At 33.6% G+C, this 14674-nt stretch overlaps 3 protein-coding genes across 5 annotated transcripts; all 3 read right to left on the minus strand.

Annotated features, from left to right (window-relative positions):
- Positions 1 to 1247: 1247 nt before the first annotated feature.
- Positions 1248 to 5024, minus strand: LOC143913060 (uncharacterized). 2 transcript variants are annotated; one of them, XM_077432576.1, is made up of 6 exons: positions 4524 to 4642; positions 4280 to 4446; positions 3986 to 4210; positions 3094 to 3413; positions 2793 to 3004; positions 1248 to 2709 (listed from the first exon to the last, which is right to left on the minus strand). In XM_077432576.1, exons 1-5 carry the CDS (start codon positions 4543 to 4545, stop codon positions 2959 to 2961), a joined length of 780 nt encoding a protein of 259 aa, XP_077288702.1. In that variant the 5' UTR covers positions 4546 to 4642; the 3' UTR covers positions 1248 to 2709; positions 2793 to 2958. The 2 variants fall into 2 exon arrangements, with proteins under 2 accessions (XP_077288702.1, XP_077288701.1); XM_077432575.1 differs by having other exon boundaries at positions 1508 to 2709; positions 3064 to 3413; positions 4524 to 5024.
- A 2977-nt stretch (positions 5025 to 8001) lies between these two features.
- On the minus strand, positions 8002 to 9945 carry LOC143913061 (protein obstructor-E-like). Of its 2 annotated transcripts, none has more exons than XM_077432578.1 (5): positions 9787 to 9945; positions 9469 to 9653; positions 9184 to 9399; positions 8914 to 9099; positions 8002 to 8847 (listed from the first exon to the last, which is right to left on the minus strand). In XM_077432578.1, exons 1-5 carry the CDS (start codon positions 9794 to 9796, stop codon positions 8782 to 8784), a joined length of 663 nt encoding a protein of 220 aa, XP_077288704.1. In that variant the 5' UTR covers positions 9797 to 9945; the 3' UTR covers positions 8002 to 8781. The 2 variants fall into 2 exon arrangements, with proteins under 2 accessions (XP_077288704.1, XP_077288703.1); XM_077432577.1 differs by having other exon boundaries at positions 8003 to 8847; positions 9469 to 9671; positions 9787 to 9839.
- Positions 9946 to 11036: 1091 nt separating this feature from the next.
- LOC143912546 (uncharacterized) lies at positions 11037 to 14659 on the minus strand. The gene is made up of 9 exons (XM_077431833.1): positions 14569 to 14659; positions 14335 to 14501; positions 14096 to 14266; positions 13689 to 14027; positions 13278 to 13616; positions 12866 to 13204; positions 12455 to 12793; positions 12034 to 12372; positions 11037 to 11941 (listed from the first exon to the last, which is right to left on the minus strand). Exons 1-9 carry the CDS (start codon positions 14657 to 14659, stop codon positions 11822 to 11824), a joined length of 2244 nt encoding a protein of 747 aa, XP_077287959.1. The 3' UTR covers positions 11037 to 11821.
- Between the last annotated feature and the right edge of the window lie 15 nt (positions 14660 to 14674).

Raw genomic sequence — 14674 nt, forward strand, 5'->3', positions numbered from 1 at the left:
GTTTGGTTCGTAGAATCCATGACGTTCAATTTAATAAAAAAACAAATTCAAATAAATTTAAATAATATAAAACTATTCAAATAAATTTAATCAAATGTTTACTATTAGATTAGTCATGTGTAAGCGGTTTATGCTACAAATACTGAGCGAAGCCGGGTAAAACCACTAGTTAACTATAAGTTGCTCTTAAATATAAAGTTTTATACCTACGTTATATTTTTATAGGTACGTATTGACTTATACACAAGTATTACCTATATCCATATATGTACATACATATGCATATTCCAGCAACATATGATACCTCAGTGGTTAGTGAAAAATGCTAATAACTGAGGGGTCACCGGTTTGAGCTCTGATCTCGTGCTGCTGGCCAGACATTGGATCGACCGTTTCCTATCAGTGATTTCCAACTTGAATGATTTCATTGTTGAAACGGTTTCGACCACATTGACTTTGACATTATTTTTAAATCAAATAAAAATATCAAGTAAATATGTACATATGTACATATGTATGTATACGTTTGCTTTTTGATGCTTTTTAGTCCTAATAGTTCTTTCGTTCAATTATAGTTTTTTTTTGATTATTGCGACAAATAAATTCACAACTAATATAATAATATATTATTTAATTTCAATATGTTATGGGTAGAGTGACCATACGTCCCGTTTTGGCCGGGACGTTTTTTACGTACTTTGAGTTCGTCCCATCGTTTTCACGAAATTATTTAATTTGTCCCGTTTTGTCCTTGTTTTTCCAAAAACAAATATTATTGTATAAATATACATCTTCACACAATATATTAACTTTAAAGTAAAATTAAAATTTTTTGTTACATGATTCATTTTACATTTTCATGACAATTATTTTTAAATAACTGTAAAATACAATACTATAGTCTATATTATTTTCGTTATTTTTATATCGTTTTATTTTCTTCTTTTAAAGAAATATGTGTTCTGGTAAAAGTTGTATTACTAAAGAAATCAAAATTATAGAAATCAAAATTTTTACAATTATTATATGTATAAGAAACCGACAATATATTTTTGGAAAGTTTGTAGTTATTTTATCTGCTAATTTTATACGTGTCAGAAAAAAAATACACGTTTCATTTGCTCGCAGGTGCACGAGCATCAAATTAATTAATTAATTAACTATAAACTACATATAAATAAACTATATTGAACTATAAACTACGTACATGTAATCAAACTATACTTTTTTTATCTTGTTTCTATTTTCCTTGTACACAAGAATTTTACATTCTGAAAAAATTATAATTCCTTGACAATATTAATAGTTATTTGAAAGAAAAATTATAAAATTTTTAGACGAGTGCCACAATTTTGATTCCTAAGAAATATGATCAACTTACCTATAACAATTTGGTTATGCTATGTCTATTCAGAAAAAATGTATTCATTTTAGAATTCTAAATAATATGTATGAGTTGGCATTTAAAAATAATGCTGTCTATCAAAATGATGAAAATTTAAAGAGTATATCTTCATAGCTAGTAAAGCCACTTTAATTTGATAAAACTAATATAAAATATAGCATTTATTTATATTGTAGTCATATAGATAAGTGAAATTACCTACTGAAAAAGTGAAATTAATCATAAATTTCGGGTTATATGTAAATAAGTTTTTCCAATATGCATAAATCGCACACTGCAGTACGGCATAGACAGTTGTAGACCAATTTAGTTTTTATTTCTAGGTCTTAAAAACGGTTATCGCTTATTATACAATACGTGCAGTGGCGGGAAAAAAAAGCAGTGTAACGATGCAATAAAACAAGACATTTTCTCGTATTGTGCGGAGTTTCGGGGATGAGAAAACAGGGGATGGGAATGGATGGGATGGGATGGGAAATGGGGAGGAGGTTGCTTTTGAATGTCGGCAGTTTGTCAGTCGGCGGCGGGGAACAAACATTCCCATGGCGTTTGTTACGAAAACAACTTAACTACCCCGCAGCGAGGGTGATTCTCCCCACCAGAGATGATGGGGGTGTAAGGGGAGGGGAAATGGAGATGCGAGAAACCCCACGCGAACCCCCCGATGAACTGAAAAATAAATTTAATTGATGAGTCGTATTGTTGTGAGCGCGCGCGCCATTCGATCGTTGTAAACCAATTAGGATTATCTGATTTTTCCACAATAGGGGTATTTATGTGATGAATGCATATGCACGTAAGAGACCGGAGCGAAAAGTGAACAATTTCGACCTTCGATGTACCCAATTGATTAATGTAATGTATTTTTTTTTCGAAAAACAAAAATTAAGTTTTTTTTTGTTTTTTATATTCTTTCTATACTTTTTTTTAAATACAACCGATTATAATATGTTGTTGTTTGAATGGGTCGGTTATGAAGAGTCTACTGATTAACGATAGTTCAAAGCCATCGTATCTTTTTAGTTTTTGAAGATATCACTAAGTTTAATGGGTCTATTATAATTGTAAATATGTACATACATAAGTCGATCGACATTGAAATATGAACACTTTTTATTGAAATTTATTTACATACAATGTTTTTTGTTAATATATCATAAATAAATTAAATGTTGTCGTTTCGATGAGTCGATGAGTTAGTTTTTTATTTTGTACACAAAACTGCCATATTGAATGTTCAAGTACTTGTAAGATATTTTCGATTGAGAAGCGGTGCATCCGGTGTCAGAAATCTCTACGCAAAGCTGAAAATTTAAAAATTATTTAAAATCGTGCCATTTATGTATGTATATCCACATTAATTTGAGTGACATTGAAAATCACTTACTTGCAAAGTTGGATCATATTCCAATCCACTGCCGCATTCATAAAGTATTGGAAATCCGCTTAAACAAAAGTAATATTTTTTACAGTCGCTTTCATGGGGAATGAATCCCGAAAAGGATGGGTCCGAACAAGGTGGTGTAGGCGTTGTCGGTTCCGGAGTTGTCGATTCAGGAGTTGTCGGTTCCGGAGTTGTCGGTTCTGGAGTTGTCGGGTCTGGAGTTGTCGGTTCCGGAGTTTCGAGATCTGGAGTTGTCGGCTCTGGAGTTGTCGGCTCTGGAGTTGTCGGCTCTGGAGTTGTCGGCTCTGGAGTTGTCGGCTCTGGAGTTGTCGGCTCTGGAGTTGTCGGCTCCGGAGTTGTCGGCTCCGGAGTTGTCTCATCTGGAGTTGTCTCATCTGGAGTTGTCTCATCTGGAGTTGTGGGCTCTGGAGTTGTCGATTCGGGAGTTGTCGGTTCAGGAGTTGTCGGTTCAGGAGTTGTCGGGTCTGAAGTTGTCGGATCTGGAGTTGTCGGTTCTGGAGTTGTCGGGTCTGGAGTAGTTGTTGAAGTACTGGTTGAAGTACTTGTTGAAGTAGTATTTGGTGTTTGCGCTAAACACCCACTGTCAGAAATCCAATCGCAAATCTATGAAAAATTGCAATAATCATATCAGAAAAAGGATCAAGAAAAAAAAAGGTTTTTAAAATGGTTTTGAGTATTATGGTGTATTAAGGACTAGATAATCAGAAAACTGGAAAGTTTGTTCTTATTTATATTTTATTGTTCATGTTGGATCATAACAAAATTACAGGTTGGGAATATCTGTAATATTCATCGCGATGACCAATTTCAATACAATCTACATATGTACATATGTATGTATGTAAATACATGTATATGTACTTTTTTTATCGCACAACTTTATGTGTGCGAGCAGGATACAAGGGGATTGGGTGACGTCATACCGAGTCCATTGTATCCTGCTTGCTCACACGTAAGTAAGGCTGTGCGATAAAAACAAGGAGATTTCTACGACACGCCACTGGACTATGTACCGTTTTTGATGACAACCAACCAGAAATCTACCGTTTCCCATCGATTTTCAAAACATTTTTAATTCGAAAATTCTTAAAGATATGTATGTTTCATAACATAAAAACTAGTAATGATTAAATATGTATGTATGTATAATAGTTGTTGTTTGAAATTACACTTACCAGTTTGTCAACATTAAATTCTGTTCCTTCGGGACAAACTAACAAAGTCAATATACCGTTCACACAGGAATAGAATAACGTACAAGAAGTTGCGTGTGGAAAATATATTGTAGTTGTTTGATTTCTCCGACATTCCGGAAGATCATCATCTTTCAGAATTGATGAAAGCACTCGTTGCGATCCAAAATGTATTAGTGATTTTTCCAGAACAGGTTCTAGACAAACCTAAAAAGAAAAAAACACGCAATATATTTTATAGTGAAATGTTATCATATTTACACAAAAAGTACTCACTTTTAACTCTGCATGAAATTCTTGTCCATCAGGACATGGCATGACAGTCGCTGAGCCGTCATGACATCGATAGAACTTTGTACTGTCATCGTGCACTATGTCTCCCTTGAAGTTTTTCGGACATGCAAGTGTTGATGTTAATGATATTACTATCACGAGAACTACGCCTAAAAATGAGGATTTGGGTAAGAGCTAATCACTCCCGAAAATCTTTATGAATTTGTTTAATTGTGAAAAAACGTACCGAATGTCAATTTAAATGACATTTTTAATTTGTGAAAGGAAGGATGTTCGAATGGCAAAAGGTCTTACGTGACTGCGTTGAAAGTTTTGCGCACATTTTTTGTATACCTTCAAACACTTATTAGTTATCGATAAAACTATTTGAAAACATCGATAAATCTCATTTTTATCTTTATTTTTTAATTAGTGATAAATATTTGTTTGATATAGACATAGTGCGGCTTAATATAGCGCCAACCAAAAGGAAAATATTTTCACTAAATGGACTCAAAACTATGCATATACAATAGTTTAAGGCAATGTACGCCACGTGGGCTCTTTTCGGATGTAGTTTTTATATTTTGGGGGTAAAGCTTTTTTTCCAATTAATAAAAGACGAATACCAGTCAAGAAATTGATATTGTTCTCGCATATTTTCAAAAGAAATTAATACTTAAGGTACACCTGCTATGCACGTATGTTTGTACATTGAGACTATTTTTGTATGAACTTACTGTTAACTAAATACGCTTTTCTCTAAGCGAGACACTATTTATGTATCTGCTATCAGGGATGCTCATTTTATTTCAGAATAATACTCTCAAAGGAGCCGAATAGTTTAAAACAAGAAATAAATAATATTACGGACAGAAAACCGATGTTGTATTATATAATGTACGTGCAAGCCTAAATATAAAAGTGGGTATAAACCATCTCGATAAATAGAAAAAAAGGAAATGGAAATCTTATCTATAATATTTAACACGGAAATATTTTAATTGTTATTATTTATTTTATTACAATACATAAAACTTGATTATTTATTTTAGTGTTATTTATTTTTATTAAAATACATATTATATTTCATATTGAAAACCCCTGTCGACTGCATCTATAGATAAAAAATATAGGCCAATAGAATAATACTGGAAAAATGAACTATGCAAAAAAAGAAACCGCGTGGCGTACTGTGGCTTAAGGCAATACAAAATTATTTTAGATTTGGATGAAAATGTACGGTAATAAAGTAATGTAGTTATTTAGCTTTCACTCATAAATTACGCCAGGTCCGTGGCGGGGGGGGGGGGGGGGGGGCGAAACTTACGCGAGTAGACTTCGCGTGGCAATTATTTGTATGTTAATAATTATTATTAAGTATCATCATCATCATTTACAGCCATTCGCCATCCACTGCTGGATGAAGGCCTCTCCAACACGCTTCCACTCGTCTCTGTTTTGCGCAACACTCATCCATCTCATTCCGCACATTTTCCTAATTTCGTTCACCCATCTTCCTTGCGGTCTTCCTTTTACTCTTTTGCCTTCTCTCGGGTACCATTCAAGCACTTCTTTTGTCCACCTTTCGTCCATCCTCCTAGCTACGTGACCCGCCCATTGCCATTTCAATCTCTTCACTCTATCCACTATGTCCACTACCCTTGTCATATTTCTCACCCACGTGTTCCGCTTCCTGTCTTTCCTCGTTATGCCAAGCATACAGCGTTCCATACTTCTTTGAGTGCATTGGATTTTATTTTGCATCTTGGCGTTCAGTGTCCAAGTTTCACATCCATACGTCATCACTGGCAAAACGCATTGATCAAAGATCCTTTTCTTCAGGCAGAGTGGCATTTTTGATTTAAAAACAGCATTCATCCGTCCAAATGCACTCCACCCTAATTTCATACGTCTCTTTATCTCTTCATTTTTACTACCAGACATGTCAATTATTTGACCTAAATATAAATAATTATTTACTACTTCTACTGGTTTATCATCTAAGGGGATGCTATCAGGCATGCAATAACTATTGAACATTAGTTTAGTCTTATCTACGTTAATTTTTAATCCTACTTTTCTACTTTCCCTGTCCAGCTGTGTTAGTCTGATAAGTAGGTCAGCTGAATCACGAGCTACTAAAACTATATCGTCTGCGAACCGAAGGTGACTCAAAAAGCGACCATTGATGCTTACTCCGGCTGTATCCCAATCCAATTTCCTGAAAACTCCCTCAAGCACCGCATTGAATAACTTGGGCGAGATTGTATCTCCTTGTCTTACTCCTTTTCCTATGCTAAATCTATCTGTACCTGAAAAAATTTTAACCGAAGCTGTGGCATTCTTATATATTGCAGCTAACAGTCCCACATAGGTTTCCGGCACTCCCTGTGTTTTTAGAGCGTTAAGTACTGCATTATGACTAACTGTATCGAAGGCTTTCTCATAATCGACGAAACCTAGGCACAATGGCCGTTGATATTCGTTGGCGCGCTCGATTAGTTCGCCAACTACTTGGAGGTGGTCCATTGTGCTGAAATTTGCCCTAAACCCTGCCTGCTCTACAGGTTGGTTCTCGTCGAGGATATTCTTCAGCCTTTCTGTAATAACCTTCGTGAAGAGCTTGTAGACCGCTGAAAGTAGACTAATGGGTCGGTAGTTCTTGATATCGCTTTTGTCGCCTTTTTTGTGTATTAAAATGATAGTTGCGTTATTCCATCCTTCTGGTATAGCTTGGTTCTGGATGCATTTGCTGAAAAGCCTAGCTAAGATATTAATTAGGGGGGGGCCGCCACATTTTAGTAAGTCAATGGGAATATTATCTTCCCCTGGGGATTTACCGTTCTTTGCAGTTTTTAGCGCGGCCTCTACTTCGCTAGGCAATACTGCAGGAACCCTTTGGCCGTGTGTCGATTCCAGAGCGGGGAATTGGCCGTTGTCGTTCTCGTATAGTTTTGCATAGAACGTGTAAACTCTGTCTATGATTTCTTCTCTATTCCTAATTATTACTCCGCTCTCTGATCTGATTGCGATCATTTGGTTTTTGCCTAAGAAAAGATCCTGTTTGCACTTTTTCAGGCTACGGTTATTCTTAATGGTATTTTCTATTAGCTTGCTGTTAAAATCCCTGACATCCCTGACTATTCTCTTTTTAATTTCCTTATTTACTAGATTGTATTCTTGCTTATTATTATCCCTATCTAAATTCCTTTTATGCTTAATATTATTAAGTATATATATATATATATATATATATATATATATATATATATATATATATATATATATATATATATATATATATATATATATATATATATATATATATATATATATATATATATATATATATATATATTGATTTAAATTTTAATTTAGTATTGATATTAAGATTAAAATTCAGTAAAATATATCGCGAGTCATCATTAAAAACTGTGTTAACGAATCACTTGAACTTTGCATTTATCGTTAACTCAATCGGATTTTTTTTTCAGTTCTCTCTGATAAAATTGCTTGATTATTTATTAATCACCAATTACAAGAAACACCGACGAGCCATTAAAAAAATCTTTTATATATTTTATTTAATCATATGTGACATTGGTTCCATTATATGAGCCGTTATAATTGAAAGTAGCATAAGTTCACTTTTCTCCATTTCGAGAAATATCTCGCAAAATATTAAATATGTTTGGCGTTTAAAAATATTTAAAAATACTGGTGGCCTTTAATATATTTATTCTTCTTTTCCGAGATCTTGGACATATCGAATTAAAAGAAGCGATAACAATTTGTGAACAATAACAATTTGTCAAACAGAAATAGTATTTTCGAGACTGAAAATTGGAATTCCCCCACTTTCTAATATAACAGCTCATATATGTACATACATATGTATGTACATAATAAACGAAATATAAAACTAGTCAGTTTCAATTTACAAATTTACAATTTTACAATTTACAAATACGTTTTATATTGGTACAAATTGCAGTTTATTAAAAAAATATTCCATTGTATGACCGATATTCCATCATATTTTTTATTTTTTACATATATGTATATATACCAGGAAGGCTTGACAGGAAGACCCCAATCCTAGACAATTAATTATAAACAATACAGCATTTTATTATTACATAAATCACTGTATTTCTAGAAGCTTGAGAACATGAAATAACAATTAATTCATTCATTCATTACATAATTAATCCATTGAGACATCTATGGATTTTAGATTTGTACATAATTTTTACAAATTGTACATACAATAAATACAGAAGATTTGTGACGCAGGAAAGATGATTTTTTGCCTATTTTGAGGAACCGTTTCAACAATGATCAGATATAATTGGCAAACTCTGACAAGAAACGATCGATTTGGAGTCACAAATACCGCCAAATCTACCAGCAGTATAGCGGATTGAATCCACTGATCATACACGCTACCATTAAGCCATACTGCTGGCTATCTCATATACATATATACATACATATGTATATTAGATATTTTGATCAAATGTAGTCTTAGAAGCAAAGCATCCGCTGTCAGATATGTAAACGCATTTCTGAAAACAATCATAAATTAAAATTCGACTTAATTTAAGGTAACAATTTTTTTTTAACATATTTACCCGCAGTTCAATATCAAACTCTTCGCCATCTGGACATTGCATGTGCTGCGGAATTCCACTGAGACAGAAGTAGTATTTTCCACAGTCACTCTCATGAGGCACAAAAAATATATTTGGATCGTTGCATATTACGTGTTGATTAGTTGTACGAGATGAGCAACCACCATCAGTTATCCAATCGCAGTACTATTAGAATGGAACTTCAATTATCCAAATGTACACATGTATATATGTATGTAAACAGAAAAAAATTACAAGAATAGATCTTACCCCCTTCTCAGGGATGAATTCAGTTCCAGCTGCGCAATCTAGTATCGTCAATAATCCTATGTTACAAGAGTAAAATTTGGTACAGTAGGTCTCGTGAGGATACAGGATTGTTTCACTCTGATTATAAGGACAATCGGGACGTTTGTGTAGTTGATCGATTTGAGAATCTAATTTAAATATATTCCTACATCCAAAAAACAGTGGCTTTCTACACGTCTAAAAATACACCATGCTTCTAACTTCTATACATATGTATATAAGGAATATTATATATGATTGACTCACTTTTGATTTGGGATCGAATTCTTGACCACGCGGGCAAAATTTTAGCATCAAAACACTGTTAGAACATTGATAATACCTGGTGCAATCTTCGTCGAAGACGATGCTCCAACTTGTTCCAAGTTTACATTTTTTCAGTGCTGTTGTTGTAGCAATCAATCCTACCGTTGCCAGCAATAAAGTACGTACTGAAATTTGGCCAAAAACTGTTTCATATGAATGATATATAAATATATATATATATATATATATATATATATATATATATATATATATATATATATATATATATATATATACATATGTATCGTTTAATTATACCAAAACTCATGTCCGTTGATATACGTATGTTATTACATACGTAATGTTGAGAGAATACTGATAATAAAATAATGTTCTGTCATAACTTCAATTTTTATTTCCAATGTATACACATATGTATGTATGTATGTATGTTCATATGTCTATACGTATTACGTTACATATCAAATAGATTGATCGGTTTTTTTTAACAAAATTAAGAGATAAGGTTAGTATCATATTTTTATGACGTGGAGTGATTAATATAATTTTTTTGTACAATAACTACATATATACATATATACATACATATGTTTGTACTATATATATTTCGATATCTTTCTAGTGTCATGTATTGAAATTTAGATTAAATGTACTATGGGTGATGGAAAATGTAGATGAGTGTAATTTGAGAAAGCAGGGTTGTAAAAGTACATTGTTCTGCAAAAAGGATTCAGTACAAGATTCAGCACATATTTTATTTAATCATTGTAGCTTCGTGAATTTATTCTGTATAGTATTGTTGCGTACGGGTGGGTGGAGGATCCAAGTAAAAGTCGTTTCACAGCATTTATTGATGATTAAGGAGCTACACGCACTGTCACTGCTCCGTCCAGAATTACATGATATCGCCTACGTACCGCCTTATAAGGGGTAGATCTCTCAGGACGTCTAATCTGTTTACCTACTGTATAGTCACGTATTCGGATATGTATTCCCACGGTATGAGAAGTGCAATCATTGTTTCATGCACTTAGCTTGTCGCTAATCCTTAAAACCACTTAACCCGGTCACACGATCTCTCAGGACGCTACCCGGTCTAATCCGATCGCAATTACTCGGCGGCTCTGTTTAGTATACGTTACAGTATTAAAAACCAATTAGTGCTTTGCCCGTTGATATATCAACGAGTGGTTTTGAAAATGTATTGATATAATAATTTAATTTATGTAGATGTCGCATCGGTTGAAGAGTTGATTTCTCACGGTATAATTTTGAAATAATATATAATATGTACATAAATATTGTGGAATTGATGCGTCGAATAAAAAAACTAGGCGGAAATAATTGGACAATTATTTAGTTTAAAATAAAATGTTTTATTGGTAATAAAATATTTACTGGCTGAATAATAGGAAACTCTGTATGTATTTATGTATGTATAAGATGATGTGCCGTCATAAGCATAAGAAAAAAAGTCAGTTATTTTTGTCAACATTAAAATCGATTTACAATTTTTCTTATTTTATTCTTCCTTAATACAATACTTTTAAGTTTAATACATTCCTCGCAGGTAGTATTTGAATACATAAAGTGAAATACTAGATGAGAAACGAAAAATTTCATAATGTACATAAAAGAAAGACCTAGTGAAAATTTAATATATATTTTTTTACATTTTAATTAAATCAAAACTAATAATTTTTTTTTGAAAAATGGATTCAAAAAATTATAAAAGATTACTGTAGAAAATGATAGAAATCAAAATATAAAATAATTTTTGTAATAAAAGTGAAAAAACTATTATATAATTTTGTATTGTGCGCTAATGTCGGCGCGATTTTGTCAGGGTACCTTACTGAGCACCCTATTCTTACATGCTAATGTCAGGATGCCGTATAAGATTATTTTAAACAATAATTTTTCCCCTTTGTTGATTTTTTTGTATTATTTTATATACTGTTGGATTTCTCAGCGTTCCTTGGTCGGATTAAAATTGGAAAACAAAAGTAAATACGGAACTTTTTTAGAATATTTCATGAAGTCTACGGTTATTAAATATCATATTAAATATGGTGATTTGAAATTAAAAACTGGTAATTTGTATAGCGGAAAAACAAATAGACCCAATGTTGTGTAGGTATTTCTGTATATGTATGTACATGCCCTTTGCATCTTCTCAATTCAATAGGTTTGTTTTTTCATTGCGATGAGGATTTATTAAATTGCATCTGTCCAAATAATACTTGTTTGGATCTTTGGATCTTATTCGCAGAATTATGAATAAACAAAAACGATTGAAATTGAAAAGTTATTATATTGTATTTTTCAAAATTTACACACGTAGTATAACTTTGAGAACTAAGATTGTTAATAAATTAAAAAATATGTGCATTGAGCCAGGCCATGCAACATTACTTGATGAACATCGATCGCCTTTGAGTTCGACACATTGCTAAAAGAAAATATTATATAAAACATTAATTGAAATAAATTAAAAAATATATAAAAAAAATGTATGTATGTAAATATCTAAAAATAAATTACTTTAGCGTTTGCATCGAATTTGTGCCCACTTGGACACTGCAACTCATATGGGATACCATTCATGCAAATGTAATACTTGGTACAATCGCTCTCGTGTGGTACAGCACCAAACTCTATTTCTGAACAAATTAATTTTTGAGTCGTGGAACTTTGCTGCTCTGTTGAGTACTCCATTGTTGTGGTTTCAGGATCTTCGGTTGAAGATGTTTCATCTGTAGTACCATCAGTAGCAGGATCTTCTGTTGTGGGTGTTTCATTTGTAGTGCCATCGGTCTCAAGATCTTCAGTTGTAGGAACTATCGTTGTAGTACAGCCACTACCAGTAATATCAACACACTCCTGAAATATAAAACATTTATGAAAGCGCTAATAGCATGTGTGTATATACATATATATAAATGTTTGTGTAACAATAATGTACTGTGATATCTTCATCAAATTCTTGACCATCGGAGCACTGAAATTCTTGTGGGATACCATTCGTGCAAAGGTAATACTTGGTACAATCGCTCTCGTGTGGTACAGCACCAGATTGTGTTTCGGAACAAATTGATTTTTGAGTCGTGGAACTTTGCTGCTCTGTTGAGTACTCCATTGTTGCGGTTTCGGGATCTTCGGTTGTAGGTGTTTCATCTGTAGTACCATCAGTAGCAGGATCTTCCGTTGTGGGTGTTTCATTTGTAGTGCCATCGGTCTCAAGATCTTCAGTGGTAGGAGTTATTGTTGAAGTACAACCGCTGCCCGTAATAGCAACACAACCCTGAAATACAGAACATTAATTAAAGTGCTTTCAGCATTTGTACTAATGTTTACATATATAACAATAATATACTTCGGCATCTTCATCAAATTCTTGACCATCGGGGCACTGTCTTTCTTGCGCAGTACCAGCAACGCAAAAATAGTACTTGGTGCAATCGCTTTCGTGTGGTACAAATCCGACTATTATTCCTGAGCAAAGTGATTTTTGAGTCGTGGAACTTTGCTGCTCTGTTGAGTACTCCATTGTTGTGGTTTCAGGATCTTCGGTTGAAGATGTTTCATCTGTAGTACCATCAGTAGCAGGATCTTCTGTTGTGGGTGTTTCATTTGTAGTGCCATCGGTCTCAAGATCTTCAGTTGTAGGAAATATCGTTGTAGTACAGCCACTACCAGTAATATCAACACACTCCTGAAACATATGAAAGCGCTCATAGCACGTCTGTATATACATATATTTAAATGTTTGTGTAACAATAATGTACTGTGATATCTTCATCAAATTCTTGACCATCGGAGCACTGAAATTCTTGTGGGATACCATTCGTGCAAAGGTAATACTTGGTACAATCGCACTCGTGTGGTACAGCACCAGATTGTGTTTCGGAACAAATTGATTTTTGAGTCGTGGAACTTTGCTGCTCTGTTGAGTACTCCATTGTTGTGGTTTCAGGATCTTCGGTTGTAGGGGTTTCATCTGTAGTACCATCAGTAGCAGGATCTTCCGTTGTGGGTGTTTCATTTGTAGTGCCATCGGTCTCAAGATCTTCAGTGGTAGGAGTTATTGTTGAAGTACAACCGCTGCCCGTAATAGCAACACAACCCTGAAATACAGAACATTAATTAAAGTGCTTTCAGCATTTGTACTAATGTTTACATATATAACAATAATATACTTCGGCATCTTCATCAAATTCTTGACCATCGGGGCACTGTCTTTCTAGCGCAGCACCAGCAACGCAAAAATAGTACTTGGTGCAATCGCTTTCGTGTGGTACAAATCCGACCATTATTCCTGAGCAAGGTGATTTTTGAGTCGTGGAGCTTTGAGGCCCTGTTGAGTACTCCATTGTTGTGATTTCAGTATCTTCGGTTGAAGGTGTTACATCTGTAGTACCATCGATTACAGGATCTTCAGTTGTAGGTGCTTCAATTGTAGTACCATCGGTCCCGATATTTTCAGTGGTAGGAGTTATTGTTGAAGTACAACCGCTGCCCGTAATATCAGCACAACCCTGAAATACAGAACATTAATCAAAGTGCTTTCAGTATTTATACTAATGTTTATGTAACAATTATATACTCCGGAATTTTCATCAAATTCTTGACCATCGGGGCAGTCGTATTGTGTTTGGATACCATCACTGCAAAAGTAAAATTTAGTACAATCGGTCTCGTGTGGTACTAACCCGACCGTTATTCCTGAGCAAGGTGATTCTAATGGAGATATTTTCAGTATAGATTTCAGACAAACCTAAAAAAAAACTCATAATTTATTTTAAAATAAAATTTTATCAAATTTGAATGAATAAAAACACTTACTTTTAATTTGGGATGAAATTCCTGTCCATTAGGACATGATATTATAGAATGTGAGCCATAATGACATCGATAAAACTTATTCATATCCTCATGCACCATGTCTCCTTTGAAGTTTTTCGGACATGCTAATATCGTTGTTAATGACATCAATAGCAAGAGAACCACACCTTAAAATGATAAATTGGTTAATCGATGAATCGTAAAAACTTTTAGAATAATTATGAGAAAACTTACGGAATGACAGTTTAAATAACATTTTTAATTTACAAAAGTTGGGTTGTGCGGTAGCCAACAACCTTAAGTGACTGGTGAAGGTTTCAAACATATATTGTAGGTATAT

The sequence above is a fragment of the Arctopsyche grandis genome, chromosome 6 (genome assembly GCF_051622035.1).
Source record: "Arctopsyche grandis isolate Sample6627 chromosome 6, ASM5162203v2, whole genome shotgun sequence".
Lineage (NCBI taxonomy): Eukaryota > Metazoa > Arthropoda > Insecta > Trichoptera > Hydropsychidae > Arctopsyche > Arctopsyche grandis.